Genomic DNA, 23,461 nt, shown 5'->3' on the forward strand with positions numbered 1-23,461 from the left:
GCGCCACTGTAACGACCCTGTTTTGGGAGGCGGTATAGCTCGCCGTGGTCAGGGCTCGCGACAGATATTTATAGTTCCTCTATAGATCGATTTACCTCCCTTTCCCCAATAATAACACAGAGGGGTAGAACTATAAAGTAGGCGTGTATTTCGTAGTAATTGCCGTCGTTGATTCGATGCTACGGAAGCGTGTGGGATGAACTGCTTGCCGTCGTGGATCCGATGCTACGGAAGCGTGTGTGATGAACTACTTGCCGTCGTTGATTCGATGCTACGGAAGCGTGTGGGATGAACTGCTTGCCGTCGTGGATCCGACGCTATGGAAGCGTGTGTGATGAACTGCTTGCCGTCGTTGATCCGATGCTACGGAAGCGTGATGAGATCGTGTCGGTGCTGCGGGGTGGGCTGAGTGATCGTGTTGACGTTGCAGATGGGCCGAGTGGTCGCGTTAACGCTGCGGATGGCCGGGTTATCGCGTTGGTGCTGCGGATGGCCGAGTGACCGCGTTGGCGCTGCGGATGGCCGAGTGTGAATTGCTTCGTCGTGCGTACGTCGTGTACGTCGGGTTCGTAGTGTTCTGGGTCGTTGGGAACGATCTACTTGGATTTCCGGATATTTCTCCTTGTTGCTGATGTGTTTCCTCGAAGATCGTCGGAACGCAAGTGACTCATCTGGGGTCTTGCCTCTGCTTATATAGGCCCCGTTGAGTGTGACCAGAGCGGTCGATGTTGAGAATACCGCTATCGATAACTCGTTATCGGGTACCCAATATAGCGATGGTATTAGTTTATCGAAGTATCGGTAGGGTTAGTGTGGCCAGACCTGGTAGTTGGTTATCGATATGTTAGTGCGACCAACGTATCCGTTTGGGCGCGCGTTTTGAACGTATGTGATTTTGGCGCGTATTTTGAATGTGGTGCGGCGTAGGGAGAATAAAAAAAATAGATGTTTTTTTGGAATGCTCTTTTTTATTATTTGTGACGTTGGGTCGTCACACAATATTCTTCAATCGTAGATGTGGACGACGCCATTCACAAAAGCTTGGAGAGAATTCGTTAAATGCGCTGACACCAGAACAACGGAAATGTGAAGAATTTTACAACAAAACGGTCCGACGCACCGGAGACGGTCGGATAATGGTACGACTACCATTCAAGGACGAACCCAGTCTGCTCGGCTTCTCCTACGACACCGCTAAAAGAAGATTTCTCGCTCTCGAACGAAGCCTTAACCGTAAGCCTGAGGTCAAGGCCAAGTACATTGAGTTTATGCAGGAGTTCGAAGCCTTGGGCCACATGAGCTTGGTAGGCCACCCAAACCTCAATATTTCACATTTCTACATTCCGCACCACTGCGTGCTCAAGCCCAGCAGCACATCGAGATACCAGTACATCATTTGGAGAAATTCGCAATCACTGCGCACCTTTGAACTGAATACGGTCACTTATGGCACTGCGGCCGCACCGTATTTAGCCATACGCAGCATGGCTTACCTTGCAGATCAACACATTATCATAAATCGATAAGAAATGTGATGCTGCCAACTCGACCGCAGGAAGAGAGAAGATAGAAATGGAAAAATATGGAGTTTTTTGTACACTTTTTGTAACCTTCGCCCGAGGAAGTCAAGTGCATTGAATTTACCTGAACTCATTAAAGAGCAATCAGAGCCACTGCGCTTCTATGAACTGAATACGGTCACTTATGGCACTGCGGCCGCACCGTATTTAGCCATACGCAGCATGGCTTACCTTGCAGATCAACACATCGACAACTATAAGCTCGGAGCTAGAGCCATTAAATCATTGTTCTACGTTGATGACTTCCTTGGTGGAGCAGACACAGAAATGGAACTTCATCAAATTAAGGAGGAAGTCACAGCTATCCTGAAAGACGGCCAATTTGAACTCGCTAAATGGCATTCAAATCACAGTAAGTTTGTGAAAGACGATAACATCATACTGTTAAAGTCGCTATCGACCAACTCTGGAAACGCAATTGATGGGTCAGTTACCCAAGGAACGCATTACACCGTCACGGCCGTTTTCAAGATGCGGAATCGACTTCTGCGGGCCGGTCAACGTCTACCTGCGCATCCGCGGAAAACCCTCCAGCAAGGCTTACTTAGCTGTTTTTATTTGCTTTGCCACAAAGGCAATACACGTGGAGGTGGTATAGGATCTTACCACAGCACTATGGGAAAAAAGTCAATTTTTTGGCATAAACTCTAGTTTTAGAGATACAATTTAGAAATTTGTTATATATACTATTAAGATAAAGCTGTAATTTCGGTTTTTGTTGCTTTTTGAATCGGACCATTGCTTTCATCCGCCGCCCACGCCGCATATTCAAATTAACTGGCAGGGATTTTAAAAAATTTGTATTTGTATTGGTAAGAAGGTAAAATAAATTAGGTTTACGTTAATTTTTAAAATTTGTAAAAAAAAATAGCTGACATGTACAAGAAAAGTGAAATATTATCTAAGAGCAGATGCCAATTTTAGCTTAAACGGGGGTCCAGCTTCTTTATATTTGAGCCCTTTGCAGCCAAGATTTTCACTTGACTTGTCCCTTTCCATAAATTCAATTTTTAAGATTAATGAAAGCCACTTAGATTGTTTTTTATTTAAAAAAAAATTTTTTATGTTTATAAGTTGCTGGATTAAAGTCCTTTTTTTGAAGAAACGTGCAAGAAGTTGCAAAAATTATTAGTTTTGCGATATTAAGGATACATTTGGTATAACTTTGCGTTTTTACCTTTTTGCAACTTTGTGGCATTTATAAGTTGTACACCACGGAACACAAACAAACTTGTTAGTTTTAAGCTAAAAAGATACACATTTAAAACAGTTCACAGTTGGACAACAAGCCATAATAATCAAAACATCTAATCTAAGATACATTTATAAATACCTTTGCTACGATTTGACATAATCAGAAATAATAAACCATTTTGTTGCTCCACAAAATAAGCACTGAAAGTTTGCAAAGATTTTTCACTAATTTACGCACACAACAAAGTCAATCGAACAGCTGACTTTGTTCGTTTATCAACACTAAAGTGTTGTTAGTAAAAAATCTTAGATAACTGTTCTTGGCTAATTAAGGTATGTAAATTCACAAAATATATTTTATTTTTAAAAATAATTTATTAAATAAGTTGATTTTATGCCAAAAAAAATTGACTTTTTTCCCATAGTGCACAGACAGCTTCATAGCAGCCCTCAAACGCTTGATTGCCCGACGTGGACTCCCATCCGACATCTTCTGCGATAACGCTACGAATTTCGCAGGGGCCAACAGCAAGCTAGAGTCGCTGAAGCAGTTCCTTTTTAAGGGTGAAACTGTTAATTCGATTACCAATTTTTGTAATATGCAATTTATTAACTTCCACTTTATCCCGCCCAGGGCCCCGCATTTTGGGGGTATATGGGAGGCGGCAGTCAAAAGTGTCAAAGGACTACTCAATCGCACACTCCGAGATACTAGGCTCACCTTTGAAGAGATATCTACTGCAGCCGCGGATGTTGACGCGATCTTAAATTCTCGCCCCTTGACTCCGCTATCGTCGGATCCAAGCGTTTTGGGCGCGCTAAGGCCTGGACACTTCCTGGTGGGAGACGCGCTCCGAGCATTACCGGAACTTCCAATAGCCGACGACAATTTCGCCGGTCTGGATCGATGGCAGAAGGTCAGCGCTATTAAGCAGCGCATATGGAGTCGCTGGAGCCAGGAGTATATTAACGAGCTACAGACCCCCACAAATTGGAGGAAGACAGCTCCGAACCTACAAGTCAACGACATGGTCATAGTCCATGAGGATAACCTTCATCCGCAACGTTGGCTACTTGGACGTATTGTCGACACCATCAAGGGACACGACAACATTGTGCGCGTAGCTAACATACGCACTCCCAGAGGAGTTATACGCCGACCTATTCGAAAATTAGCATTACCAACAGTCTCTTGAAAGTCAATCGCATACTTTCAAGGAGGGCGGTATGTTGGGTCAAAACCCAATTGCTCTTGTCATTAATTACTTGTATTTTAAATCTTGCGCCGATTCTCGATAGTTATCATAAATCGATAAGAAATGTGATGCTGCCAACTCGACCGCAAGAAAGAGAGAAGATAGAAATGGAAAAATATGGAATTTTTTGTACTCTTTTTGTGACCTTCGCACGAGGAAGTCAAGTGCATTAAATTTACCTGAACTCATTAAAGATATTCATAAACTAGCACCGTCCGACTTTAAATTATATTCAAGGAAAAGCCCTTGTCTCAACATTCCTATCTTTTGTTATTTTCTATTGTAGTTTTCAGTTTATATTCGTTAAGGAAAAGGTGACAAGAAGTCAAGAAGGAAAACATGTTTAAGTTGGTTAAAATTAAAGTCTTTAGTTGGGTTCCGAACAACTCGCCCGGGGTGGCAACCCCCTGGGTGAAATCCGGTGTCGGCAACTGATTTTTATCATGGACACTAAAATACTGCAAAAAATACTAAAAATCCCAAAAAAGTAAGAAAACAGGGAAAAGGAGAAAACGTAATGCGGACACACTACGAGGAGGTTCGTTCTCTTGGCTTCGGGCTCTCGATCGGTCATGCGCGCGGAAGGAAAAATACGGTGAAGTCGATAAGTGATAAGTAGAGGAAGGTTAGTGAAATAATCGACAAAGACAGTGCAGTGATTCGGATAGATTAAAACAAATGAATAAATTGCGAAAATAATAACGAAAACGATCTTGGTGTTAATTATTTTGCCCTCCCTACCCTAAACTTTGTCTGTCTGTAACAACTCGGAGGTTCGAGGAGAGATCTTTCCCGGCCAGTCAAGTAGTTCGGCTGCGGCCTCGCCCAAAGGTCCAGCCCGTGGAATTTTCTGGGTAAAGTAAGGACGCGAAAATGGAGAATACACCGTTAGGCGGATACAGAGTTTGCGGATATCATCCCTACTTTAAAACTCCCCAAAATTCCTCCTCTGGTTTTTAAAAAAGGGCGGAAGACTTTCAAGATAATCGTCGAAAATCCATGTTCACGAAAGGTGCATATAAGTTTTTAGCCCAGTGTCTCAGTGACTTACAAATATTTTTGTAAAGACTCCTAAACCCGACTGAGAATTGTATCTCGGCCAGAGAGCATCCTTACAAATGGCGCCCGAACAGGGACACTGAGGCTAGCTAGAGGAGAACATCATAGTGGCCTAAAGACCCACTGAAATAAAGATATTATCTTAAAGAGTCAGGCTTCGAGTTGAACCGAGGATAGCTAGGATCATAACCGAGGAGTATTGCGAACAATGAGTGTGGACCAACGGATAGACATCATTAAGGGACAGAGGAGACAGGAGAGGAAAGTAGCCCGCCACCGGTTTATAAGAGGAAGCGCGCCCTATCCCGACGACGTATGGCAGATCCGAAGGAGTCCGATGGTGAGTACGAAGAAGCTGATTTGACTAAGAATCCGGGCGTTGGGGTACGATGGATCTACGCGCTCCGCGTAGATCATGTCTGAGATTTTGGAAGGTCGGACAACACATTGGTTCCGCACGAGTCGCTGCAGACTGTGTCTTGGACAGCGTTCCGTCAAGAATTCCTACATTTTTTTTTGCCCGCATGTTATTTCGAACGGAAGAAGTCTACCGGGTGTATGGGAACATGGCACCGGAATATCTATTATATATACGGCGGCATGATTTCACGACGTTAGCACAGTTAACGCAGATGGCCATCGAGAATGAAAGTGTGAAGCGGCTGTAATCGAGTCTCGCTACGGCTCCTAGAACAGGGACGTGAATCGTGACGGCCTTGATCCGCGCCAAACACCGAATCCTTTCCGGAATCCAAGTTTACCTGGACCAGGAGGAGGCGCTAACCATCGTATGATCGGGCAACCAACGCCGAATATTGACGTATACCGAGCATGTGGCCGATGTGGTGAGGTCGGACATTTCCGCGGGATGGTCCGAATCCTCGACTGAATTTTTGTTGGGATTGCGGTCGTCGGGGTATCCTAAGCATAGACTGTTGTAGGCCTTCTGCCGAAGGCCGGGAGCAGTGGAGACGTACGATCCGACGACCCAGCCACAAGAAACGCTCCACTAAGATTACACAACGGTCTGATCACAGCCACCGTACTGATCGGAAGTCAATGGGTGGACGCTACGGTGGATACGGGGGCGTCCAGGAGTTTTGTTAGCGCAGGATTCGTCCGTATGACGGCCAGACCAAAGGAGATACACGAGATTGTGACTAAGATAGCGTTGGCCGACCGATCCAACTTAGAGGTGAAAGAGTTATGGCGAACCCAAGTGGAATTGGCTGGCACTGGCTGACTACGACCGAGAGAACCTGTCTCGCCAGTGTCAAACGGCGTCAAGGTCGCTGTAACGATTATGCAGGAGAAAACCCTATGAATAAGAGGATCACACACCAGGAGACCATCCGTGGAGAGGAACCGTCCGACCGAGAGGTTAGAAATGGGCCGACTGACGAGGGAACGGCACAGATTGCTAGACATTCACCACCAAATCAAGGGTATGAGTCACAGGATGATCAATGGGCGGCGGGAGAAGATGACCTAACTCCCGATCAAAGGGAATTCATAACAAAAGAATGGAGTCATTGGCGAACTTCGAGGGCTGTCACACATACCGGAACACCGAATGGTCATGCGCGATGATAAACCACTGAAACAAAGGACGAATTACTCAGGGATGATGCCATCGAACCGTCACGAAGTCAACACAGCGCGCCCATAGTATTAGTAAAGAAGAACACGGGCGAGTGGTGTATGTGTGTCGATTATCGACAATTGAACGCTCACTCAGTGCCTGACGAGTACCCCGTCCCAAGAATCAACCACATCTTAGAAAGATTACGACAGTCCAGATTCATTTTACGTTAGATCTAAAGCACGGTTACTGGCAAATGCCGATGGCACGTGACAGCCGCCAGTTCACGGCCTTCACCGTGCCGGGAAGGGGAATGTTCCAGTGAAAGGTGATGCCTTTCGGCCTTCACTCAGCCAGCGCGACATTTCAACGTGCTCTGGATAGGGTGATCGGAGCGGATGTGGACCCGTTCGCCTTTGCCTACCTAGATGATATTGTTGTCATTGGTGCAACGGAGGAACAACACCAGGCGAACTTGAAGGAAGTCTTTTGCAGATTACATGCGGCAAATTTTACATGGTCCTTTCACAAAATATCGACGGTCAAGAAAAGGTCATCGCCTACGCCAATCGTCGGCTCTACCGAAGTCAAATACACCACCACGGTGCTATTTGGAGGGTTATCGGTTCGAGGTAATCACTGACCATCTAGCACTCAAATGGTTGAAGTCGATCGAAACTTCATCAGGTCGAATAGCGCGGTGGGCTCTGGAGTTACAACAATTTCAATTTGACGTACTCAACCGCCGGGGAAAATTAAACGTGGTGGCCGATGCCTTATCCCGGCAACCACGTGAAGTACTGCAGCAAATGACAGAGGTCGAGAACACTTGTAGGTGGATTCGGAATATGAAAATACAAAATACAAAATACGCGACTATTCCGAGAACTTCAAGGGATTATACCTTGGAGAAAGGACAGCTGTACCGCAACTTGGGGAACAGAAAATTTGCGTTCCAAGTCCAAATAGGATCCGAGTTCTCCGAGAATGGCACGACACACCTTCGGCCGGACACCTGGGAGTTCGAAAAACAATCACTCGACTGGCGCAGAGGTACTTCTGGCCGGGTATGTCTAGTGATGCGAAACGCTACGTACAGCATTGCGAATCATGCCAAAGATTTAAGGTTATCCAGACCAAGGCGGCAGGTAAGATGTTAACGCGAGTGACAAACGAGCCCTTCGATAAATTGTGCGCGGATTTCGTGGGTCCCCTACCGCGGTCAAAAAAAGGGAACACCATCCTCCTCGTTCTTCACGACTCCTTTTCTAAGTGGGGTGGAGCTAATACCACTGAAGAAAGCTACCGCTGCGCAAGTACGTGTTAATTCGGGTGGGTATCCCCCGAAAGTTCGTGTGTGATAATGGCACCCAATTTACCATCCGAGCTCTGAAGGAATTCTTCGCCACTTTCGGAGTTGAAATCCAGTATACGGCTCCATATTGCCCACAAGAAAATCCAACCAAGAGGACAAACCGCACAGTTCAGACAATGATAGCCCAGCTCTCGGAGGGCGATCAAAGTTCCTGGGACCAGTGGTTACCGGAATTAGCGCTCACCATCAACTCCATCCTCCAGTCGTAGGGAAGAGAACCCCGACTACCCGCCACGTTGTATGACGAAAAAGCCCCGGGATCCGCCGTCGAGGCTAAGGACCCCGAAGACAGAGCTCGTCAACTAAGTGGAATCTTCAAAATCGTCCGGGCTAACCTACAGCGAGCGTCGAAGGAACAGGCAAGATACTATAATCTTCGGCGACAGAGGGATTCGCTGCCAAATTGGCCCCTAAATACGACGGGCCCTATGTTGTCTTCAAGTTCATATCGCCTAACCTGGTTCTCTTAAGACGTCCGGGAGAAAGAAAGCGACGGTCTGCCAACATCGCACAGCTGAAACCCTACTACTCCGAAGAAGCCACGGAAGAAGGACAGGACGAGACAATGGGAGGTGGAAATGCGGTTGGGTAAGAAAGAGAGAAGGAACTCGTAGTAGTTTATAAGATGCAAATGAACTTGAAGTCTACGATTTCACTGCACCAATAGGAAGGGAGTTAGAACTAAGTACCAATAAGTTGAGTCTACGATATTTCAGATGGATGACGTCATCACCTTGTCAGATGACTTTGACGATTCCGTGGGTTTCCACCACGATCTCTCTGACTGGGACGTGCGGACCGCAAGAGACTCGGCAGCTCAGCAAACACCACCGATAACCAAGGATCGGAAGGGTCTTGTCCAACGCGTTTCACAGGATGCCGCGCGAATGCGTGGAGCCCTAGACCCGGCGAGTCACGACGGTCCTACCAGCACCAAACGGCATACCACATCGAAGATGATTCGGATTCCGCGAGCGACGACGAGGGGCCGTACGACTACTCCCCTTCAGGGGGTCGCTGCCCAAGGGAGCCATATCACTCAAACTCACATGCCGGCGACGAACAGCCATGGACCCGGCGGGATCCGCGAGATGGCCAACCACGGTACACTGGGTATACCCCCAATTTCTCCTACGACCATCAATACTACCACACGGTCGAAGATCAGGTCTCCCGTTACGAGGGACACTTCTCTTTGATGCGCATTTACGTCAAATCGGTCGTATTCAAGGTACCCGGAGTGCGCTCAGAGGACCCATACGTGGAAGAACCCGCTTCACCACCACCGCTCCCCGCGTTGGAAGATGGCGTCGCGGACAACCCGGAAGCTCAAGGATCTCGTTTGGACGCTCGGGAATTGCGCGCCAAGTTGGAGGAAGTGGTTGCAGAAAGGCGTGACACTCTACCGGCGCCTGACCCACAATCTACGTTCGTCCGGGACATCCAGACACCCGCAACCACACCGAAAGGAACGCCCACCCGCGCCGTCCAGAAGTCTCCGATGACTTTTGCGAAGCGTGATCCAAAGGAAAATTCGATCAGGGGCTCAGACTCAGACTCCGCCGATCTAGCTTGCCGGACCCTAAACGTCACTGCGCCTAAACGTCACCGACAGCAAGGATGAATCCGACACCCGTCCGCTGTTCCGTCGCGTGTTCCCCGAGACCAAGGTCGAAACCAGGCGCCCGGCAATGCCCAACAACGGAGAGGGCAGGGTTTCGCCGACCCGACCGGAAACGCGGCCACGAACGGGCGAAGCCGAACCAGCATCACAACGTTAATCCCCAGTATGCGCAGCTCCGGATCAACCACTATCTGAATGGAAAGATAGGGTCCTTGATTAAGTCTTAGCGGACATGCAGGATACGGGCTGGGATGAACATTTCTTGGAGGGGCCGGTCACGCCCACGCTCGCCGCTAGAGACCCGAGGGTGGTTGCCGAGAAACTAAAGGATCGGGTCGGACGAGGACGTCGCACAGTGGCGCCTTTTGACTTTTTTTGGTAATAAATCATAACATTTGAACCAGTGAAGATAATTGAATGATGTAAACGGCAAATGATAGATAATTGATCCACCTTTCAAATTATTGCTTGAGACAGGAAGTCAGAATTTAAAAACAAATCCATTTTTTTCCGACAAAAAAAAACTTTTTTGAAAAGTTTTTGTTTTTTTAGTTTTTTTTTTATGATGTAATTTTTAAAAATTTTAAATAAAAAAAAGGGGTTTTGAAAATAAAACTTTTTTTTTATGTTGTTTTTTTTAGTTTCTTTTTTTATATTTAATTTTTAAAAACTACTAAAAAAATAAAAGTTTTGAAAAAAAAAATTTTATATTTCATGTTTTTTGAAATAATGGCTTTTCATGGCTTAACATGCCGCAATGAGGAAATAAGAAGATCTGAAGATGCAGCCAACATATTGAAGAGATCCTCATTTTTCCTCATTCTTGATGTCTTAAATGTATTCAGCAATCTGTATTTTTTATAAAATTTCTTTAGTGATTCCTGCGCTTCTTCGGAAAGCTCTCCAATTGGCAAACTCTGGTATTCGATTATTTCTTTTTCATGCGCCAATATCGTATGCCCTGTCGGGGTTAATTTCTTTTGTGGATACAATTTCTCTAAAAGTGATGCCGTTTTTGAGGCATATTCTCCATATTTTGTAGAGTTAACCTTTTCCTTGCAGTTTAAAACATTTGTAGCAGGATTGCTACGTAGAAGTATGTATATATGTATAAGTTACTGTATTCCTTCTAGAACATTCTTCAATATTCTTAGAGTACGTTGTTGTTTTTGTAGAGCTTGCTCTCTCTCTTGCGATCTCACCACACTCACTCTCTCAGAGAGTCGGGCGTTGGTGCGTGTCGTGAACTGAGAGCGAGTTCAGTTGAATGCCAGCAGTGATCCTGAATAAATTTTAGGTAGCGTACTTATTTAGTCGCATCTAAAATCATTTTTCGTCACAAAAGTTGATATCAGAACTTTTGTACGTTGAAGGTGCGATCGTGACTAGTTTTTTACCCCGTTAAGAGGCGTTTTTATTTGATATCTTTACTTTTGCTCTCATAGGTGCTAATATAAACATTTAAATTTAAATTGGGCAATCATATTTTTTAAACTATTGAATTTTATCGAATTAACTTAAAAAGGCGTTGAAGTATTTCAAAATACCTTTTAAACGAAGTACAAACGAAGCACAAGCTTAAGTAGTTTAGAAGTTACGGCCTTCCGTATTTTAGCTATTTATAGCTGTTTTCCCAACTTTTAATCATCATCGGCATCCGCCGCTTCATCCAACATCATCATCGGCATCCACCATGATCGTAGGCATCCGCATCTACTCGGCATCCGCACATCATCAGCATCCGCATCAGCATCCCCTCTTCACCCATCACCGCAGGCAGCAGCTTCCACACAAAGCCACAGCAAGCAAGCTCCGCTACTTAGCTGCCAGCTTTTCATGGTCCATCTTGCAAACATCGAATCATCGCCCTATTACAAAAAAGGTAAATGATCTTGGCTAACCTACAAGCCACGTTTAAAAGAAATTTTACATTTTTTCCCTTAAGTACAATCAGGGTAACATCACCCTTACGCAAATAAATACAGTCCACAATAATAATAAAGTACACAAAGTCAAATAAGCAGGGACCGTAAATAATCATTATTTGAGATTTTTATTTTAAAAGGCCTACTGAGGTTTTTACAAGTTTTAATCAACTATTTAACTGGTTTTTATGCACTTCATAGGCATGAACAAATAACAGTTAATTTGCTTTCCAGATTTGTTAAAATGCATATACTTTGTGGACAAGAGTAAAAAGAACGTAATTTTTGACGTTTAAAACCAAATATCACAGTAGTCTTTTTAAAATAAAAATCTCAAATAATGATTATTTGCGGTCCCTGCAAATAAGCTAAAAAGCCAGTCCCTTTGCACTGTATATTTTTAATTTAAAGATCTGTCTCGCATTTACACACACACCTGTAATTACAGAACATTCCCTGTAGTTCGCCGGGACTGGTCCCGAACTAGCGAAATCGCCATACACCGGGGGCTTGGGACTAGCTCCCGTTCATACCACCCGCAATGTAAATTTCTATCCACTTTTACCACAGCATGTCCTAGGCGGTGGTCATATGGCGAAGTTCTGCATTACCTTTCGCCACAAAAGGGACCGATAGGTGGTCCCATATTATACCCCTTTTCGCCACAAAAGGTTCCACCTATCGGACCATCTATCGGACCACCTATCGGTCCCTTTTGTGGCGAAAAGGGGTATTAAATGGGACCACCTATCGGTCCCTTTTGTGGCGAAAAGGGGTTTGAAATGGGGTTGGTGTTTTCAATACCAAAAAAGCTGAATGCTATGAAACTTCCCAAGAAAAAATTCTTTTTGTTAAATTAATTTATTGTATTATAAGTAGACAATTTTTCTATTTTTAAAATTTATATTTATTGAACAAATTCCTCTGCTGACACGTTTTTGTTGAGTTCCTCATTGTTGTTATTATTTGATTTGGATTTATTTTTAAAAAATCGTTTTTTTGCAATTGAATTGCCTTGGGAATCAATATTTCTGCATTACCAGATTCTGAAACAATATCTAAAAAAAATAAGATTTTAGTGTTTTAAAATAAAATGAGAACAGAAACTAACTTCGGCAAGCCAAAGTTTTAATACCCTTGCAGCTTTCAGGAATAAAATTGTGACTAGAAAAGCATAAATATAAAATAAGAATAACCAACAGTTAAATGTAGACTTATTTCACGCTTTTGAAACTTGAACCGACAGACAGACGGACATGGTTAAATGGATTTACTTTATAGGTTTGAAAAGGTCTCCTTTACTGCGTAACAAAATTCTGGACTAAATTATAATTCCTCCTGCATGGTTTTAAATATATATTTTTAGATTTTGTTATACAATCCTGTTTACATCAAACCATGTTTTAAAAGTGAAAAGCAGAAAAAGACAGAAAGAAATAGGATTAAAGACAGATGGCATTCTAAGTAAATAGATTGAAATTGAATCAAGAAACTAAGTGTATTATAAAGAATACAGTTATAAAAATAACCTACCGTGAAGTGCACCATAGAAATGTGTAAAGGAGTTTACAGCTTTTTTTTCCAGAAAGGCCTTTAACATTAAATCCCACAACAAACTCATCCGTGAGAACCCTCCGCAAGTTTTTTAAACCCCCTTCTGGCAGCAACAACGATCTCATGGCTTTAATCTCAAAAGGAAGAAAATTTCACTAAAATATTTATATCAAAGAAAAAAGACTTACTATTTCTCCTTCTCCTCTTTAACAAATCGGCGAATGTGCCTGTTGCTGTTCATGGCTAAATATCACACATTATTAGGTATTTCACTTGCACAACTCATGGTGTTACTCACCTGTTGACGACACTTCAGATCAAAACAAAATTTAACACTTTAAATGTACAATAAGACAAATTAAATACAATGTTTACAAAATTTGGCGCAAACGTTGGGTTAGTGATGGTAGCGGGGTTGGGTAGTTATGGCAATCCGTTACGATTAATATTGCGACTACCGATATCGTATAATCGATGGCAATAAAAACATTCGCTAATATTATTTTTGTTTAGTTCTATGTATATAAAATTAGGTACTTATATATTTATTTTATATATCTAAGCACCAATAAAATCCGCTTGTTATGGAAGGAAAGAAAACGTTTTGCTACTGAACCACCGCTATTGTTAAAAATATTGCTGCAGCTAAATTGCTCATTATTAAATATAAATAATATAAAAAGAAATAAAATTCTATCATTTATTATTTTATTTTATCTCATTATTAAGTTTTTATTTTATTATTATACCCTTGTAGAGGGTATTATAATTTCAGTCAGATGTTTGCAACGCAGTGAAGGAGACGTTTCCGACCACGTAAAGTATATATATTCTTGATCAGCATCACTAGACGAGTCGATCTAGCCATGTCCGTCTGTCCGTCGGTCCGTCGGTCCTTCTGTCCGTCTGTCCGTTTCTATGCGAACTAGTCTCTCAGTTTTAAAGATATCGCAATGAAACTTTCCCAAAAGTCTTCTTTCTATTGCAGGTAGTACATATGTCGGAGCGAGCCGAATCGGACCTCTATATCTTAAGGCTCCCATAGGAATATTCAAAGATATATAAGAAAATTCATTGTTACTTTGTAGGAAGTAGGCGTTTTAATTCTTGACTCTTTAAAAACAAAATTCAAAAAAAGAAACGCTAAATCTGGAATCCCTGGAACAGCACCGAGTGAGCATTACTTTATCTGCAAGGGTATATAAGCTTCGGCTGGCCGAAGGTAGCTTCCTTTCTTGTTTTAACTTTTTTAAATTTGTTTTTTATATAAACAAAATAAAGTTGTATTCGTTATTAAAATCATTATATACTTGTCAAAAATTTCATTTTACAATTTTTATACCCTTGTAGAGGGTATTATAATTTCAGTCAGATATTTGCAACGCAGTGAAGGAGACGTTTCCGACCACATAAAGTATATATATTCTTGATCAGCACCAATAGCCGAGTCTATCTAGCCATGTCCGTCTGTCCGTCTGTCCGTCTGTCCGTTTCTATGCGAACTAGTCTCTCAGTTTTAAAGCTATCGCGATGAAACTTTCCCGAAGGTCTTCTTTCTATTGCAGGTAGTACATATGTCGGAGCCAGCCGGATCGGACCACTATATCTTAAGGCTCCCAAACAAATATAAGAAAATTCATTGTAACTTTGTAGGAAGTAGGCGTTTTGATTCTTGACTACTTAAAAACAAAATTGAAATAAATCGAAACGCTGAATCTGGAATCCCTGGAACTGAACCGAGTGAGTATTCTTTTATCTACAAGGGTATATAAGCTTCGGCTGGCCGAAGGTAGCTTCCTTTCTTGTTTTAACTCATATAGAAGTGTTCACTCTCCGATAACTATTTTGCTCTTGTAAAAAATACACACGCCACCTATTGACCCTTAAGGGACCACTGGGTGGTCGATCCCTTTTCTACCCCGAAAGTGCAACCGGCCCCCTTGAGAACTACAGGGACGTGCATTATTGCACGCTCACACTAAAACATTATTACACACACTACCACATAACCACGTGCATAAGTACCCTCGCACACTTGAACATTATTACACTTAATCCAATAAATATTTTGTGAATTTTAATAAAAAAGGACAGTCCCTCTGCCATATAAATGCATTTATCAGAAGAAACTCAGTTGGTTTATTAATTAACAATCTCGCTCTTTAAAATCACACTCCGTCGCAGTTGCAAAAGGTGCAACAGCGGGCACTTTCAGTTTAGTGTTCGCAGGTTCACATCACAAGTTTATCCTTCGCAGTTGCAACAGCGGGCACTTTCAGTTTAGTGTTCGCAGGTTCACATCACAAGTTTATCCGTCGCAGTTGCAAAAGTTGCAACAGCGGGCACTTTCAGTTTAGTGTTCTCAGGTTCACATCACAACATTAATAACCATCTTGAACAGAAAAAACACCAATTTAACTTAATCACACTCATTTCGGACAATACACACGTCATAGACTATAGTATAAGCAATTATTATAGGCTTGCCCACATCAAGAGTGATAAAGCCAGTTTCGAACACCACCAAAGTGTAGGAAACAAGGTTAAGTAGATCTGTAAGTAGACATATTCCATTCCACTATTCAATATTCGCTCTCAATCATAACACAAGTCTCCGGCTAGTCCTTTCGCTCTCAATCATAACACAAGTCTCCGGCTAGTCCTTTCGATCTCAATCATAACACAAGCCTCCGGCTAGTCCTTTCGCTCTCAATCATAACACAAGCCTCCGGCTAGTCCTTTCACTCTCAATTCGCTCACACAATCAGAAAAATGACTGAATATCGGGCATTCAACTCTTAAAAAAACCGTTTTCTTCAGTTTTGCGAAAAAGCCCAAACACTTAACAGAACAGAGACAACCGTAAAAGAATGCATAGCTCGTGTAGACACTTTGTTTGAGCAGGTTGATCGAGATTTCAAAACCGCTTTAACCTCAGGCGAAGAAAACGACGAACTAGCGGATGTCGCAACACAGCATTTCAACGTATGTGAAGACGAGCTGTTCCGCGTCAAAGCTTCTCTCAAAGGGTTTCTTGTCGAGAGTTCAGTGGTTAATCCATCTCCAAATCAGAGCAACCTAAGCGGATTTGGCAAAGAGCTCCCTAAGTCACATTAAGGTTCCACCATGTGACACAGAGCCATTCCATGGCAACTATGAAGACTGGCCCTCGTTCAGGGACATGTTTACAGCAGTCTACACCAATCATCCCAAGCTTACATTAGCCCAAAAGCTTTATCACCTGCGACATAAAACGCATGGGGAAGCAGGCACAATTGTAAAGCGCTTTCCCTTATGCGACGAAAACATTTTTTTCCGGCATGGGATGCGCTGAGCACAAGATTCGAAAACAAAAGTCTCATTGTAGATACCAAACTCAAAAACATTTTCGATTTAAAACTAATTGGTTCCGAAGATAGCAAGGATATCCAGAAATTCCAAGCTACCATTACGAGCTGCCTGGCAGTTTTATCAGCGCAGCAAGTCTCCACCGCCGACTGGGATCCCTTCCTAGTATACCACACCTCATCCAAATTACCTCAGCAGACACTCGCCCTATGGGAACAGTCACTAGAACCCAGGAAAGAATTGCCTACATGGTCTCAATTAACATCCTTCCTTACGTCCCGTATAGAAGTAATAAACGTCTGTCCGCAATTAATCCAATAAAAAATTTTTTTCCAACCCAGGCAAAGTTTTACACCAAAATTCCCACTTTAGCTCACGCAGCTACTACAGACACTTCATGCAAATACTGCAAAAGTTCACACCACATACGCCAATGTGCAGAATTTAAAAATCTGTCACCCAAAGACCGCTATCAAGTTGCAAAAACAGCAAAAATATGCATCAATTGTTTGGCTTGTTACTCTGCTGAATTTCCCGCCTCTACAGCAAGAATACCAGGTAGTCGACGCACACTACGCGGGTCAAAATTCGAACGTGATATTACCCACCGCGATAGTCTACATTCCCTATAAAGGCGAACTTATTCGCATGCGAGCTTTGATCGACCCAGGCTCCCAAAGGTCATTTATCAGCGAAAAAGCTCAAAAACTCGTCAATTTACCGACCATAAAACGCCACTCAAATATTTCAGGGATTACGTCATTACGTCAGCTCATCGTCCAAAATATGCAAATTTAAACTCACCAACGGGGAAGATCTGTGCTCTATACCAGTTGAGGCTATCGTACTCAAACGACTAACCAATCTTCTCCCAAGTCTAGATCAATTGAATCTGGCAGATCCCAACTTTTCAACCGCTGCAGAAATTGACATAGTACTGGGAAGCGACATCACTCCCCAGATATTTCTAGAAGGCATAACAACGCCCCTACACAACAATCTACTCGCTCAGCTCACGGTATTCGGGTGGTTAATTAGTGGTCCACTCCCCAACACCTCCACAGCCTATGCTTTTTCAACTCTAGTGGAAGAAGACACAGCAGACGTAGGAAAACAACTACAAAAATTTTGCGAACTCGAAGAAATATCCGTAGCCAAAACCGTAACCGAGGTGGACGAAAATTGCGAAACCCATTACGTCAACACTACTCAAAGGTTACCGGATGGTAGATATATGGTGCGCCTCCCGTTCAAAAGTGAATTCCCCAATACCATGTCCCTAGGTTCTTCCAGAAATATCGCTATGGGGCAATACGCTCGGCTCTACAAAACATTGCTTAAAGACGAGGCCATAAATTTGGAATACTCCCGAGTCCTTCAAAAGTACATTGACCTAGGTCACATGACAGAAGTTCCACCCATGGAAATCATTCAGAAAAATCAATATCTCTCGTTTTACCTTCCTCACCATGCGGTCGTCCGGCCCGAAAGTAAATCCACCAAATTACGCGTGGTATTTAACGCATCGCGTAAAACCCATTCTAAATTTGCATTAATCGATGTTCTCCATAAAGACCCCGTTCTCCAAGGGGACCTTTTAGGCATCTTACTCAATTGGAGACTGTACAAATTCGTGTTTAACGGCGACATTGAAAAAATGTACAGGCAAATTTTAGTCCATCCGGACGATCGCCCATTCCAGCGTCTAATATTCCGTCCCAAACAATCAGCAATCATGAAAGATTTCCAGCTGAATACGGTCACATTCGGGGTAAACTGCGCTCCATTCCTAGCAATTCGTACGCTACAACAGCTAGCTACGGACTGCAAAGAAAAATACCCTAGGGCAAGCCAAATCCTGCTCCAGGAAACTTATGTCGACGACATACTTGCCGGTGCTCACACGCTCGAGGACGCAAAAAATGCCCAAAGCCAACTTATTGCGTCGCTAAAATCCGCAGGATTTCTCCTCAAAGAGAACACTGCAAATCACATCAAGCTGTTGGAGAATATAGCTGTTGCAGACCGTTTAGATACCGAATTTTTGGAGGTGTCCGAGGCAAGTACGATCAAGACGCTAGGAATAAAATGGGACGCACAGAATGACGTGTTCCAATACAATATAAAAGCACCCACTCCATGCAAAACCATCACCAAAAGAGCAATGCTATCCCATGCATCCACTTTGATGGCTTACGCCTATCGTAATCCACGCGAAACTGCTGCTCCAATCCCTTTGGAAAGAAGGTCAAGACTGGGACGAGTGTGTCAAGCCAACTACATTGACCACTTGGAACAAATTTCTCGAAGTTTTACCAAATATAAAAACCATCACCATACCCAGATGGGTAGGATACGAGCCAACGCAAGACATCCAATTGCATGGATTTTCTGACGCATCAGAAAAAGCATATTGTGCCGCAATATACATTCGATCTAGTTACGCTGGATCGCCCGCCCAATCCCATTTATTAGTTGCTAAATCCAAGGTTGCGCCACTCAAAGCAGTAAGCTTGCCGCGCTTAGAATTATGCGGCGCACATCTCTTGGCACGGCTAGTGCAACATACATTCAAGACAACGCAACTTCCCGAGCTAAAAACCTTCTTGTGGTCGTATTCCACCATAGTCCTAGCATGGCTGGAAAAACCTGGAAAAACCAACCACGTTAACCCGGCCGATCTAGGCACCCGCGGCTGTACCCCCACCGAACTCAAAGACTCGCTATTATGGTGGCACGGGCCGAAATGGCTATCAATCCCAGAGGAAAATTGGCCTTGCAGCCAAGCTCCTGCTATCACTCCTCCAGAACAGAAGAATGTTCAGCAGTTTTTCACGGAATCTGAAAACTTTGATATATGTGAACAATTCACGACTTACTCGCGAGCACTACGAGCAACAGCACGAATTATGCGTTGGTATCAAGCAAATCCCGAAACTCCCAAGGACAGTGCTCTTCAAATCAAAGACGCCAAAACTAGGCTTATTATAGCCGCACAACGCCTTTTCTATCCCAAAGAATATGATCAGTTACTTAACCAACATCCTATCTCCAACAAAAGCAAGTTAAGTACTTTATGCCCAATCATTGATTCCGTGGGCCAAATTAGAATCAATAGTAGATTAGCCAACGCAAACTGTAACGAACTGATTTTCGTGATTTGCTCGCTACGAAGATCGTGCGGCTAGCTCAGTAGATTTGTGTGTTCGTCCCACCAAATTTATATAAACGTGACCGCCCGGTTAACAGTAAAACATTTCAGAACTCGGTTCAAAGAGGCGTTTATTTACGGCTCTGGTTTACAATAATTGTTGTGACTCGTGCTGACGATGCTCCTGCGACTCCGCTCGGTGGTTCCTCGCTGCAGGTGCTCCGGGATGATCCGGGTACTCTCGCTGCCACTCGTCGACGAGGGTGTGGAGTTGGGTCCTTGGGCTTAGGGAAGCGTCACCGTTCTCAGACTAGGGTGAACAGGCACCACGCTCGCAAGACCTTCGTCCTGCCAGCCGCAGTCTCCTGTCCCTTGCTCTGTCCCGGCCGGTCCCGCCAGACGCCTACTCAGTTTCCTTTGACGCTCCGGTACTACGGCCGGTTTACGCCAGCAGTCCCTGTAGCAAACGCCCAGAGAAAGACGAACGTTCCACCCTAACCCTTCCTCCTGGCTGTTGCGATCGTACCTGATGCCTGGTTCTCGGCACGGTCCCTGGATGCTGGTCCTCGTCGATGTCCTGGGCGACTCGTTGCTGCGTTGTCCTGCGTTGCTCCCTTGAAGTCCGCTGCTCGTGCCCACACTCTGCTGGTGGGGATGCCCGTGCCAAGTCTGCCCACGTTCTGCTCAACTGATCGGTATTACGGCCGACGCAGCGGGACTAATCGGTATTACAGCCAATGTAGTCGGACCAGTCGGTACTACGGCCAACTTAGCCGCACGCAGTTAGACTAATCGGTATTACAGCCAATGTAGCCGGACTAGTCGGTATTACAGCTGGCACAGCTAGCCTGATCGGTATTTACAGCCAATGCAGCCAACTGACCGGTATTACAGCCAACTCAGCCGGACTAATCGGTACCACAGCCAATATAGTCAGACCAATCGGTATCACAGCCAATGAGTCGGACTAGTCGGTATTACAGCCAACTTAGCCGGACTAATCGGTATCACAGCCGATATGGTCGTGATGGTCGGTACTACGGCCAACCTTGATGTTCTGCAGACTTAGCCGTGCGTTGCCTTGAAGGACCTCAGCTACCTGTGTCGCAATTCGGAGACTTGCTTGGTCCCGAACTTCTTGACGTAGCGATCTTGCTCCTTGCTGGTTTTTCACGGCTGTTTCTCCTTGACTTTGACTTTACTAGACGTTGTTCACTCGCGATTTGATGCTCGATGACTGGCGCCGACTCCAGCGCAGGGCCCGCTTATATAGGCCTCCGGGTCCCGTTAATCCTCGGCCTCTCCTTTTCATCTCTCCAATTCAGGGTCCAAAGTGCGCGGTTTTACCGTTCGACCTTTCGCCCTCTGCGCACGGCACCACTCTAGGGTCCAAAGCGCGGCGCTGTACCGTTAATTCCTTGCTCACGGCACGCCTGCGCTCTCTCGTCTCTCCCTCAGGCTAGTGCCGTCTCGCTCTGACGCCTCTCTTTGCTCTCTCTCTCTCTGGGTTGATACTCTCCCAACTCTCCACTTCAGGGTCCAAAGTGCACGGTTTACCGTTCGACCTTTCGCCCTCTGCACACGGCACTACACTAAAGTCCAAAGTGCGGCCGGTCTCCATGTAGTTATCCATGTATTTTATGTTTATTTGTGCGGAGTTATTTTCTCCCACGATGCTCCCTCGTTGATGCAACATTTCTTGATTCCTACTGTTGCCGTTGAAATTTAAATATCCCGCTCTAGTATGATTCGCGGTCTTCGGTAGCTCGTCCTGGTCACACTAATCTCTTGCGATCGATAACATGACTCTCCTATCGATATCGCCTTGGGCGGCGTTGCCACCTAAACATCGCGATGTTTATTAGAGTGACCCTCCATATGCCGATATTTCCATTGTTTCGTGCCCATCGATCGGCTGTTACACGATAGTGCCAATCGACCGCAAAATATCGCTGGCGCCCCCTTCCCTAAGCACATGGTGACGAGGAGAAAATCTCTGCTGGTAAGTTTTCTCTTTCTTTCCCCATTTCCCATTTCTCTCATCCCATTTCTCTTACAGCCCCCCGTTGCCCTTGACTCGCCCTTGGACCGTGGCCCCCGCCTGAGAGTGGTGTTGCAAAGAGAGACGACCTGGAAGAGGGAATTGGCAGCCGCCATGATCGCCGTTCCCCCGCCCCCCCGTTTCAGCCGCTACCCTCGCCCACGCTTTTAATGTACATGTGAGTTTGTGACTTTCTTTCCTTTTGCTGTCCAACTGATTAGCCTTTGTTTTCCCTTTTCAGATGAACTGCCCTTTTTCAATATACACTCCCCCGCTTTTCTGGTGTTATTATTTTACGTGTTTATGCCAGTTTTGTACCCGTCTTTAAGACCCAGTGTCAGTGCTTCCGTGTGTGTTAGTTTTCAGTTTTTTTTTTATTCTGCGCAATGGTCAGCACTCAAACCTGCGCACGCTAACTTGGCCCGAAGCCGCCAGACGAATCCGGAACTTCCTCCAGCCTATCTCCGCCATCACACAGCGTCGGCCTCCTCTTCGTATGGCATCCTTGACTACCGGCTGCTCCAACAGGTCTGCTGGCCACTCGTCCTTGGTGATGTCCTGCCAGGATCCGCCCTCTGACCGGGATGCCATACGCACCAGCGCGGGTCGGACCACTGGGCCGCGTGCCTCCGGAGCGGAAACATGACGTTGGAGTTTGGGCCTCTGGTTGCCGGGAGTCGGCCATATCCATGGCCCCTTCTCTAGGACCTGTCCCTCTGGGCTTCCCCCAGTCTCTGGCGTCGGCGGTGCCCAGTCGGCAAAGTCTCGGCGCACCCTCGGATCCCGTGGATTCGTCTTCGGCGGGTCCTGTGCTGGGGTCTCCGCATCCTGTGGGGCCTCCTCGTTGCCGATTGGCCATGTCCATGTGACGGTGTGCTGCCGCCACTGGACTCCGCCGGCCACAAACGCATTAAGCGCATGCGCAACGTGGGCCTGCGGGATCTCCGTCCGGCAGTGTTGCCACTGCTCCTCTCTGCCTCCTGGTCTTGGCACCTCGTCCTCGGAGGGATCCTCCGGCTCCTCCTCCCGGACCTCTTGGCTATGCCGGGGCGTAGGCGGTCGGGCCGGAATCCACTTGGGTGGGTGTGGGGTTTCCACCTCCGGGTGGCTTCGCATTGTGGGTTTGGGCTCCAGGTTCTGAGCGACATCCTCCGGCCACTCTTGCGGGCGGGGGGTTGGTGGTAGTTCCGGCCAATCTTGGAGTTTTGGTCTCGGGGATTGGTGGGTGAACCACCCATCGCATTGGAGCGCGAGGTTCGGGGCATCGGGTCCTCGGTCTTCTTCCTCGATGCCGCCGCACAGTGGCGCCTTTTGACTTTTTTTTGGTAATAAATCATAACTTTTGAACCAGTGAAGATAATTGAATTTTGTAAACGGCAAATGATAGATAATTGATCCACCTTTCAAATTATTGCTTGAGACAGGGAGTGGGCGTGGCAGAGGCGTACTTACAAATCGGCAAAGTCAGAATTTAAAAACAAATCCATTTTTTTCCGACAAAAAGAAACTTTTTTTAAAAAGTTTTTGTTTTTTTTAGTTTCTTTTTTCATGTTGTAATTTTTAAAACTTATTAAAAAAAAATAAATAAAAAATTGGAATTTTAAAAAAAAATTTTTTTTTTTTTTTAAATTACGTTTTGTTTAGTTTATTTTTTTATGTTTTAATTTTTAAAAACTAAAAAAACAAAAAAAAAAAATTAAAGTTTTTTTTTAAAAATAAAAATTTTTATATTTCATGTTTTTTGAAATAATGGTCACAATTTGGTAAACATA

At 44.7% G+C, this 23,461-nt stretch overlaps 1 protein-coding gene across 10 annotated transcripts in view; it reads left to right on the plus strand.

The window, feature by feature from the left end:
- The window catches only part of LOC138912471 (uncharacterized), a 243,488-nt gene that overhangs the window by 69,566 nt on the left and 150,461 nt on the right, over nt 1-23,461 (plus strand). Inside the window, exons 3-4 of one of the 10 annotated variants that reach the window (XM_070213379.1) lie at nt 21,578-21,650; nt 21,708-21,867. The exons of 5 other annotated variants lie outside the window; for them this stretch is intronic. In XM_070213379.1, the coding sequence (XP_070069480.1) occupies nt 21,578-21,650; nt 21,708-21,860 (226 nt within the window). In that variant the 3' untranslated portion in view covers nt 21,861-21,867. Of the gene's footprint in view, nt 1-3,199; nt 3,234-13,167; nt 13,208-14,714; nt 14,890-21,577; nt 21,868-23,461 lie in introns of those variants that run through there. 4 more of the 10 variants (XM_070213378.1, XM_070213386.1, XM_070213389.1 and 1 more) reach the window with 4 other exon arrangements.

The sequence above is a fragment of the Drosophila takahashii genome, chromosome 2R, assembly GCF_030179915.1.
Source record: "Drosophila takahashii strain IR98-3 E-12201 chromosome 2R, DtakHiC1v2, whole genome shotgun sequence".
Taxonomy (NCBI): domain Eukaryota; kingdom Metazoa; phylum Arthropoda; class Insecta; order Diptera; family Drosophilidae; genus Drosophila; species Drosophila takahashii.